At 38.6% G+C, this 11053-nt stretch overlaps 1 protein-coding gene across 2 annotated transcripts; it reads right to left on the reverse strand.

Moving 5' to 3' along the window:
• Positions 1–918: 918 nt before the first annotated feature.
• On the reverse strand, positions 919–3302 carry IZUMO3 (IZUMO family member 3). 2 transcript variants are annotated; one of them, XM_069579431.1, is made up of 7 exons: positions 3071–3302; positions 2860–2934; positions 2622–2711; positions 2388–2405; positions 1862–1942; positions 1367–1457; positions 919–1054 (listed from the first exon to the last, which is right to left on the reverse strand). In XM_069579431.1, the coding sequence occupies exons 1-7, from the start codon at positions 3300–3302 to the stop codon at positions 919–921; spliced, it is 723 nt and encodes a 240-aa protein (XP_069435532.1). The 2 variants fall into 2 exon arrangements, with proteins under 2 accessions (XP_069435532.1, XP_069435533.1); XM_069579432.1 differs by lacking the exon at positions 2388–2405.
• Between the last annotated feature and the right edge of the window lie 7751 nt (positions 3303–11053).

The raw sequence follows: 11053 nt of genomic DNA on the forward strand, positions 1-11053 counted from the left end.
ACACTAATTAAGATTTAATATACACATTAGAAGTGTTCAATAAGAGCAACTAGACTGAGACAATATCCAGCTCAATCATAGAACATAGATTTATGGAAAATGGTTGGGACAAAACTCAACTCAGGCTCATATTTTGGACTTTTGTGTGTGTTTATGATATCATGATGATGATTAAATGCTACATAATGTCAAAGAAAATCTCATGCATTGAACCTACTGATAAATATGGAAACAGTTACTAAATGAAAGATGGAAATAAAACAGCCCTAGACATTTGAAAGTGATCTTGATTAAAGATATTAATGAGAATTACCAACCATGCAGTCTTTCTTAAAATGTGATTACAAAGAACTTTATTTATAATAAATTGAATGTGGGTTGACATCATAGAAAAAAAACAAGTTTAGAAAAGTGACAAGTTCTGTTCTGCAAGCATAAGTTTTTCATCTATTTCATCATTATCCTAAATGGAGTCTACACTATCAGAAAATTGATTCCATGTCTTTTATTTTGCCTTTTTTTAAACAAAAGAACCAAAACCATACTTAAAATTTTGTTGGTAATAGTTACACACATTAAGTCCACTGTTTGGATGCTTAGACTGATAGAATGAGAAAGAAAACTACGTCTCTATTACCTTTTCTGTAGAATCTTAGGTTACCATTCGCTCTTTGTTATTATGCAGTGTACTATCTTTCATGTGCGTTGCTACATACCAGCATTGCTTTCTGTCCAATTTCCAATAAAATGTTTGCTTCCGTTGCCCTCAGGATATCGGAAAGGATCTTTACCAGAGAAACTAAGTTCAGTTTTAGAATACTTTGACTTTATCACTGCAAAAGAGCTTAATTCCTGATTTTCTACTCAGAGTCAACACATAAGAAAATTATGAAAGACCTCCTGCCTGTGTCTATGTATTTATTCTCTGCCTCTGAGATCTTTCTCCTTCTCATCCTTTACCCCCATTAATTCTTCAAGTTTCTTCTCCAAGTATTTCTTTAATGACCTTCGTATTGCCTTCATTTTTCTCCGATGAGAGATGCAAAAATGGAATCTAGAGAAATAAGATAATCCCAACTTAAATATTAGTAGCCCAATTCTTTAAAAAATTGTAACTATTTTTTTCTTCCTTTTTTTGAATTCCTCTACAAGCGTTTTTCTCGTACTTCATCACACTTTCTCCATTTCCTATGTTCCCAACTTTTATCCCATCAAACTTTTATGTTTCATTCCTATTAGTAGGATATCCTAAAGTTTGAGATTACTTCTTTCCCCTTATTTCCATTGGAAGAAGGGGGAAGATTGGGCAGTTTCTTCGCCAAAGAAATGCTTGACCCAGTGTGTGTTTGAAAGGAGGAAAACTCACAGTAGCAAAACACCTCCCAGTATTACACCTTCTGCTAATAGTATCAGAAATAGTCCAATTTCTCGACTCTCAGCCTTCTTTGGATCATCCTCTGGAGGAAAAAAGGGGAAAACATGAGCTGGAGGGGAAAATTATTAACTTGAAAGCTTTATCCATAAGACTCTTTTTAACCTTAAAAATTGCTCTGTTTACTATTTACATCCTGTTCCCTGGTTATTCTGCTCTTTCGTAGATTCCTAGGCTCTACAAAACATTTTCCCCTACTACCCCTAGCCTAATTTCTCCACCTGTAGTACACTTTTTCATTTCTAAGCTCTTCAGTGACCCAGTGCCCAATAATTCATTCTGGCACAAATTTTGTCCAGCATCTTAGCTCTTATTTGTAGCATTAGCATGACCTACATAGAATGTGATCAACAAATATTTGTTGACTAGATCAATGAGAAACTACTTGATCCCTGGCCTTCCAAAGTGCCACGCAACAATGTTTGTTACCTTCACAATATTCTCCTTTGAAACATCGAGAGGTGATGCGAAGACATGTCCAACAATCCAGGATAGGACCTTCAGTCACAACTGATGGAGAAAAGAAGGATAGTTGGAAGGGGGCCACAGCATGGAGTTTCCTTAGCTTAGACATCAGTGTGAATTAGATCTTGGGCATTTCCATTGGTTACATTGTTGTAACTTTCTTCTTCCCCTCAGTTCAATTCAGTTCAGTTTAGTCACTCACTATCGGTCAATTTTAGAGATGGATCACAACTTTAAGCCCAATCTCTGGGAAGAAGTGGGAAAATAATGCCTCAGCTTATTTTGAGGCTATGGATTAAAAACTCTGGTATAGAAGGCCTCTGGGCACATCAAATTATATGGAGTGATTGAGATTTCATAAGCTAGATTTTGTTATCACAGATCATTGACATTCCCCCTCGTAGCTGAGAGCTTGTCTCAGTGGTGACAAGTAGAGGAGATAAAAGAGATGGGAACTGAAACCTCCAGGCACTACATATACTGTACTTACCACAATCTTCAGAACAAGCTAAAAGAGAATCAGAAAGATCTAATGAGCTTAGAATCAACTTAAAGTGTGTTATATTTATACTCAAGTTGTCTTTATTTGGTTACCCATTACCTTCCAGCCACCCCTCCACCCATTCTGGATTATTTTAATGTGAATCCCTATTCCTCCTCTCACCCCTCATTTCCTATTCCTTTCACATAATTTCAGTGGCATTAGATATACATCTGATATTACCAACTTCAGAGAATTTCTTTAATAGTTTTTCCAGTTTGGAGTCCAGGTTTTTGCGGATATCGAGAAGCCTGCCTTGAAGGATAAAAACACCTGAAAAGGGGTGGAATGGGCATCAGAAGAGAGAGGTGGCCTTTCCCTTCATAATTTAATCCTAATTGTTTTGCCTTGTTTCCCCCAGTGAATTGTTCTCAGACTTGCTTGGGCAATACATTCTTTTAACACTGAAACAGTACCTCACCTTTCCATGTTTCCTTGCTCAGTTTATCAAGTTTGATCTTCAGCCATGTTCTCAAATCGACAACCTTTTGAACAGCTAGAGAGGAGGGGTAAAGGAACATGTAGGGGTTAATTACATTTACAGAGGAAATTACATGGCCCCAGGTACTCTCTTCCCTACCTCCCTTCTCCCTTTAGGTCCCAAAGTTCTTAGGGGCTTAGGCTTCCCTCACCCAACACCCGAAGCATCTTGTCCCTGTGGGAGACCTTGAAGCTTAAACGGATCATCTCCTCCATCTGCCGTTCAAGCATATGAGTTCGGCCAGGGACTTCTGGGGGTACCAGCTTTCCAAGCAAGGATTTAACTTCCTCGATGAATTTGGGGTCACATTCCAAACAGCCTTTGACCCCATGGAAGGCTGCCAGGGACAGGGGCAGGAGCAGGAGCAGCCACAGGTCTCCCATATCCTTGCCCCGACTGCCCTTGCCCCAATAGCAGGTTGTCCTGGCAACTGGTTCACCTAGTTCCCTTTCCTTCAAAACTCCAGTAGGGAGAGCCTTGTCTGGGGTAGTCTGACTCCACCTTTCCCTCTGTTTCCATCCCACTTCTAGGCAATCTCATTTTTCTAAGGATCTTTGGTTGTTTTCTGACTTTTATCCTTCATTCCAGACAGAGGGAACTACCAGCTGGGGAGTAGATACCTGAGTTCTGAGTGTGGAACCCAGAATGAGAGAGAGAAGTCTTGAGCTCATACAAGCAGAGTTCTGTGCAGGGAGACAGCTCAGAAAACAGTTGTTAACCCTTTCTCTTACTTGTATTCTTAGTAAATGCCTGCACTCCTCCTGATCATTTAAGTATCAGTGGATGTTGAAAGAAATATCTTAGGACCTTAGTTTGTTTAATGCAAGCTCTGCTTTAATAGAAGAGGTAAGAAAACCCAGAATATTGATTTGCTTAGGGCCCCAATCCTTTATGGTAGCAGTATTGTTGAAAAATATTGGTGAAAATTGAAATGGGAGTCTATATATAATTATCATAGATAATAATGGTTTTGATACAATTGATAATCTCAGAAATTTAGACATTTTTCAGCAGGAATATTGCTCCAGCCATGCTATATAACCTATTTAGATATCATTCTTCTTTTAGAGACCCTGGAACCAGAAGACTAGAAACATCAGTTGAGGAATACATGGTGATAAGTGAGACTCCAGTAAAATTCATGGTCCTTTAATAGGCATCTTTTGAATATGCTCATGATAAACTGTGTAACTTATAAGAATATGACCACAATTACCATGGGCTGTGTTATCCAGCCATTTCCATGGAAAATGACCTAATAAACATGTTTTTCCTTTGGTTTAAAGCTTTTTGAATAAGAATTTTCTTTCTTATATGAAGAAATTAATGTTGCTTTGCAGACTTTCCAAACTAGTCACCTCTTTTCTAATACATTGCATGTATGGCTATGACTCCCTGGAAGCTAGGAAACCCTGGGATCCTCAAAGGTTGGTGGTAGACTTGAAACCTAAGGTATGGCAAAGTCCTGGAGTAGAAGATTGTGAAGGAAGTTAAAAGTACTACCACTAATAATGTGACTTCCATATGCCCAACTTTGTGCTGGAAACTCTTTAGATAGAATCTCCCAAGTCCTCATGGCATAGCAAGACTCTGAGAGATTGTTCCCATTTTATAGATAAGAAACTGAGGATCAAAACAATTGAGTGATTAGGGATCTGGATTCAAACTCATGTCTGCTTAACTTCAAACTCTATATACATTAAATATTGCCTCTCAAAATTTTCTGGAATAATACAGAAAGCAGTCTCTTGGAATTTGATAAATTGGAAGATGGGGGGGTGTTTAATTCAAATTCTTTCATGTTCAAAAACTGGCCCTTCTTTGATCTGGCTTTATGTTCCCTTGGCTCAATGATCTCATCTTTCAATGACCCACAAAAGATTTTCAAAGGCTGAGGTCTGAAGGTATGTGTGTTAATGGGATTAAAGTAACTTTGGAAACCAAAGTTAGAGACTAAAAAGGTTAAGAAACTTGGCAGGCAGGTGGCCAAAGAAAGATATTATTCAAAAAAAAAAAATAGTTATCTTCCAGTTAACACTACAGGCTTTTCATTTTGGATTGGATTCGTAATCCTCTATCATACTACTGAATAACTCTACCTCATTCCATGGCATATTTTCTTGACTCTGACCTAGTAGCCCATGTACCATTTTATTTTTGCTTTACCTTTCCAGCTTAATTTGCAATCTATGACTTTTAGGATAAGAGAAAAAAATAATTTGGCTTTTGTGTAGTCTTGGGAAGTCTGGAAATAGCAAGCCATTTCCTAAAAAAGACAGGCAGAGATTGTAATTGAAGGGTGCATATAAAAGGGAAAATAGTGGAGGAAGTATCACCCTCATGAAGTAAACAGTAGGCAGATGACAACACTGTGTGCCAAAGGTGAAGATTACACACAAAGGTCTGGGGAAGACAGAACGGCACCGAGTCTGGAGAAATTTTTTATGGAGAGACTGAGTCCAGATGTATAATAGCACATGCATTCATAATAATTTACCAAATATATATTTGCCTGGTGGTGGTTCTTGCACAGATAAAGTATTCATGGTCAGTGTTGTGTATTTTTTGTTTTTGATCACACAGCACTATCAATTGGAGCTGTGGTCCCAACCTGTTTGGCACCAGAGACTGGTTTCATAGACGACAATTTTTCCATGGAACTTGGGAGAGGGAGATTTAGGTGGTAAAGGGTGCGATGGGGAGCAGCAGATGAAGCTTCCCTCCCTAGCACGCTGTTTACCTCCTGCTGTGTGGCATGGTTCCTTACAAGCTGCAGACCACTTTCTGTATGAGGCTTGGGACTGGGGGACCCCTGAATTAGACAGTCCCTCTTTTAAGGGCTAGGATCAGTGGTGTTGTAACATTTGGCCTTGGTGTTGTAACGCAATGCCCTGAGGTTTAAAATCTGAAGAACAGGTTGCATAAAGAAGAGCAAGAAGCTGTTACAGTAATTTGCCCACATTCTCTGGTAGATCCCAGATCCATATAAAAAATAAAAATAACAAATCTCTGTGGCTCAAGCTTCCTGCAGAGTTTATCTGTCCAGCTGTGCCCTGCTGCATTGCTTTTCTTATCACTTCACAGGATTTTTTACAAGTTTGGCAAATGACCTGGGTATTTCTCACTCTCAGGCAATATTAACCTCTTTCCTGATTGAAAACTGAGACTTGGATGCTATTAATTGCTATTTGGCTATGTTGTAAAGCATCTTTCTAGGTAGTGTAATAATCATAGGTTTAAATGTTTAAATAATTACTATGTGCCAGACATTTCACAGTAAAATCATTTCATTATTTTCTGTATTCCTGTTCATTTATATTCCATTGTTATTAAGCCAATGTCTCCATATTCCACTCATCATTTAGGAAGAGTTGTAAGATTTGAGCCTAGAAGTCTTGGAAGAAATCTCTACTTGGTAGGAAATCAAACTAAAATGTAGTTGATCCGATTAATAGGGACTGTGGGAAGGAGGAGGGGAGAGAAGTAAGGGAAGCGGAGGGGATGTCTGTTACAGTGTCTTCTCTCTGGGCAGGTCCCAGAAGGGAAGCTATGTTCGGTTAAAGGAAATAATGAGAGAAGAGAAGTTTTTGTCCTGCACCTGTTAGGCGCTCTGAAAGCTATACTGTTGCCCACACGTGGACAGTAGTAGCTAAGGAAAAGCCTGTAGGGCGGGGTAATAGAAGGTACTCCTGAGACAATGCCATTTCCCATATGACATGCAAAAAGAAGTATTTCCTACTGGCTACTAGGCAAGGGTATATAAGTGAACTCAGGATCTGGGGGAACCTGTCAATGTGTATCATTAAAGCTCTAGGTAAAGGGTCCCTTGTCTAAGATCTGGATAGCAAGCTACCAGGTCAGGAAAGGAAGAGGAATCTGCACCAAGCCCTCTGGCCTTGCTGGGACCAAATTGTTAGGGAAATCCACTAGATCCCGAGGAAATAGAGAACAGATTCAAAGTGTTCCACATGCAGTTTCTCAGCAAACACTACAAGCAGATCAGAAGTGGGGTGGTACCAACCTTACATAAAGATATCAAAACATTGTCAGAGCATGGAGTAGATATCCTCAAAGTTCAAAAAAAAAAAATCATGCAAGCAAATACACATCAGAGAAGAAAGCTAGTGTCTACTTCACTAAGAAGGAAAATGCAGGGGTTTTAAGTACTAGAAATAGTTCATTTTAATGTATTGGGTAAGATGGATTGAGTCCGTAAACTCATAGTTTGTTAAAACAGGCTGGATGTTCAATGATTAGGAAGGTATTTTTCAGTTTAATTATTTTTAATTGGAGGATAATTGCCTTACAATGTTGTGTTAGTTTCTGCTGTACAACAATAGGAATCAACCATAAGTGCCCATACTTCCCCTCCCTCCTGAACCTCCCTCAGCTCCTCATCCCACCCCTCTAGGTGGTCACAAAGCATCGAGTTGAGCTTTCTGCGCTATACAGCAGCTTCCTACTAGCTGTCTGTTTTGCACATGATAGTGTGTATATGTCAATGATACTGTCTCAGTTCGTCCCCCGACTCCTTACTCTGCTGTGTCCATTAAGTCCATTCTCCACATCTGTATCTCCATTCCTGCCCTGCAAATAAGTTTATCAGTACCAATTTTCAAGATTCCATATATATTTGCTAGCATACAATATTTATTTTTCTTTTTCTGAACTCTTCACTATGTTTGACAGACTCTAGATTCATCCACATCACTACAAATGACCCCATTTCATTCTTCTTAATGGCTTAGTAATATTCCATTGTATATATGTACCACAACTTCTTTATTCATCTGTTGATGGACATCTAAGTTACCTACATGTCCTGATTATTGTAAATAGTGCTGCTATGAACATTGGCATAGCTTCCTGGGTAGCTCAGCTGGTAAAGAATCTGCCTATAATGCAGGAGACCTTGGTTCAATTCCTGGGTTGGTAAGTTCCCCTGGAGAAGGGATAGGATACCCACTCCAGTATTCTTGGGTTTCCTTGGTGGCTCAGACAGTAATGAATCCACCTGCCATGTGGGATCCCTGGGTTGGGAACATCCTCTGGAGGATGGCATTGAAACCCACTCTAGTATTCTTGCCTGGAGAATCCACATGGACAGAGGAGCCTGGCAGACTACATTCCACAGGGTTGCAAAGAGTCAGACATGACTAAGTGACTAAGCACACACATGAACATTGGAGTTCATGTATCTTTTCAAATTAGTGCTTCTGGCTTTTTTGGATACGTACCCAGGAGTAGAATTGCAGGGTTATACGGTAATTCTTCTTTTAGTTTTTTTTTTTTTTTTGAGAAACCGCCATACTGTTTTTTGCAGTGATTGTACCAGTTTGCATTCCTACCACCAGAAGAATCCTTCACATACTCACCAATATTTGTTATTTGTAGTCTTCTTGATGATAGCCATTCTGACAAGTGTGAGGTGACATCTTATTGCGGTTTTGATTTGCGTTTCCCTGATGATTAGCAGTGTTAAGTATATTTTCATATGGCCATCTGTTGGTCATCTGCATGACCTCTTTAGGAAAATGTTCTTTCAGATCTTCTGTTTCTCAATCAGGTTTTTTTTTTTTTTCCTTTGACGTCAAGTTGTATGAGCTGTTTATATATATTAACCCCTTATAGATCATATTATTTGCAAATACTTTCTCCCATTCAGTAAGATTTTTACTTTTGTCAATGATTTCCATTGTTGAGCAAAAGCTTTTAAGTTTAATTAGGTCCTACTTATTTATTTTGCTTTTATTTCCTTTGCTTTAGGAGGCAGATTCAAAAAAATATTTCTATGATTTATATCAAAAAGTGTTCTGCCTATGTTTTCTTCTAGGAATTTTATGGTTTGTGGTTTTACATTTAGGCCTTTAAGCCACTTGGAGTTTATTGTATATGGTGTGAGAAAATGTTCTGATTGTATTCTTTTACATGTAGCTGTCCAGTTTTCTTAGCACCACTTATTGAAGAGACTATCTTTTCCCCATTGTATAGTCTTGTTTCCCTTTTTATAGATTAATTGAAGATAAGTATGTGCATTGTCCCATGTACACTTGAAAAGAATGTGTCATCCGCTGCTTTCAGGTGGAATGCTCTCTGTATAACAATTAAGCCCCCTGCTCTAATGTGTCAGTTAAAGCCAATATTTTCATATTGATTTTCTGTCTGGATGATCAGTCCTTTGATATAAGTGGGGTGTTAAAGTCTACCACTATTATTATGTTACTGTTCATTTCTCCTTTTGTTTCTGTTAATATTTATATTATACATTTAGGTGCTCTTGTGTTGGGTGCATGAATATTTACAATTGTTATAACCTCTTGGATCGATCACTTGATCATATTTAGTGTTCTTCTTTGTCTCTTTTAAGTCTTTGTTTTAATATCTATTTCCTTTGATATAATGGCCACCTCATGTGAAGTGTTGACTCATTGAAAAAGACCCTGATGCTGGGAGGGATTGGGGGCGGGAGGAGAAGGGGACGACAGAGGATGAGATGGTTGGATGGCATCACTGACTCAATGGAGGTGAGTTTGAGTAAACTCCAAGAGTTGGAGTAATGGACAGGGAGGCCTGGCGTGCTGCGATTCATGGGATCACAAAGAGTCAGACATGGCTAAGCAACTGAACTGAACTGAAATATTGCTACTCAGGCTTTCTTTTGATTTCCATTTGTACTGAATAACGTTTTTCCTCCCCTCACTTTCAGTCTATGTGTGTTTTTAGATCTGAAGTGAATCTCTTGTAGGCAGCCTGTATATGGGTCTTGTTTTTGTATTTATCTAGCTACTCCTTTTTTCCCCTCTTATTTTCTCTTCCCTTGTGATTTGATGACTATCTTTAATGTTATGTTTGGATTCCTTAACCTTTTGTGTCTGTGTGTGTGTGTGTGTGTATGTATATCTATATCTATATTATAAATTTTGTTTTTGAGTACCATGAAGTTTTTATGTAGCATTCTCTCTGTAAATGTGATTATTTTAAATTGCTTATCTGTTAATTTCAAATGCATTTTCAAAACCCTCAGTTTACACTATCCTCCCCTTGTGATTACTGTCTTTTTCTGTCATATATTACTCTACTTGTTTTATGTATCCCTTAATTGCTTATTGTGGATATAGATGACTTTACTACTTTTGTCTTTATACTTTCTATTATCTTTGTGTGTGGATGACTTTCTACCTTTAGTATAGGTTTGCCTTTGTGTATGTTGTTGTTCAGTTGCTCAGTCATTTCCTATTCTTTGCACATCTATGGACTGCAGCGTACTAGGCTTCCCTGTCCTTCACCATCTCCCAGAGCTTGCTCAAACTCGTGTCCATTGAGTCAGTGATGCCATCCAACCATCTCATCCTCTGTCATCCCTGTCTTCTCCAGCCTTCTATGTTTCCCAGAATCAGGATCTTTTCCAATAAGTCAGTTCTTTACATCAGGTGGCCAAAGTATTGGAGCTCTAGCTTCAGGATCAATCCTTCCAATGAATATTCAGGGTTGATTTTTCTTTAGGATCGACTGGTTTGATCTCCTCGAGCCCATGGGATTCTCAAGAGTCTTCTCCAACACACAGTTAAAAAGCATCAATTCTTCAGTGCTCAGCTTTCTTTATGGTCCAACTCTTACAGCCATACATGAGTACTGGAGAAACCATAGCTTTGACTATGTGGACTTTTTCGGCAAAGTAATGTCTCTGCTTTTTAATATGCTGTCTAGGTTGGTCATAACTTTTCTTCCAAGGAACAAGCATCTTTTAATTTCATGGCTACAATCACCATCTGCCCATTTTGGAGCCAAAGAAAATAAAGTCTGTCACTGTTTCCACTGTTTCCCTTTCTATATACCATGAAGTGATGGGACTGGATGCTATGAACTTAGTTTCTTGAACATTGAGTTTTAAGCCAACTTTTTCACTCTCCTTTTTCACCTTCATCAAGAGTCTCCTGGCAATCTTGATTCCAGCTTGTGCTTCATCCAGCCTGGCATTTCACATGATTAACTCTGCATATAAGTTAAATAAACTGAGTGAGAGTATACAGCCTTGATGGACTCCTTTCCCAATTTTGAACCAGTCTGTTGTTCCATGTTCGGTTCTCACTGTTGTTTACTGACCTGCATACAGGTTTTTCAGGAAGCAAGTAAT

The sequence above is a fragment of the Ovis canadensis genome, chromosome 2 (genome assembly GCF_042477335.2).
Source record: "Ovis canadensis isolate MfBH-ARS-UI-01 breed Bighorn chromosome 2, ARS-UI_OviCan_v2, whole genome shotgun sequence".
Taxonomy (NCBI): domain Eukaryota; kingdom Metazoa; phylum Chordata; class Mammalia; order Artiodactyla; family Bovidae; genus Ovis; species Ovis canadensis.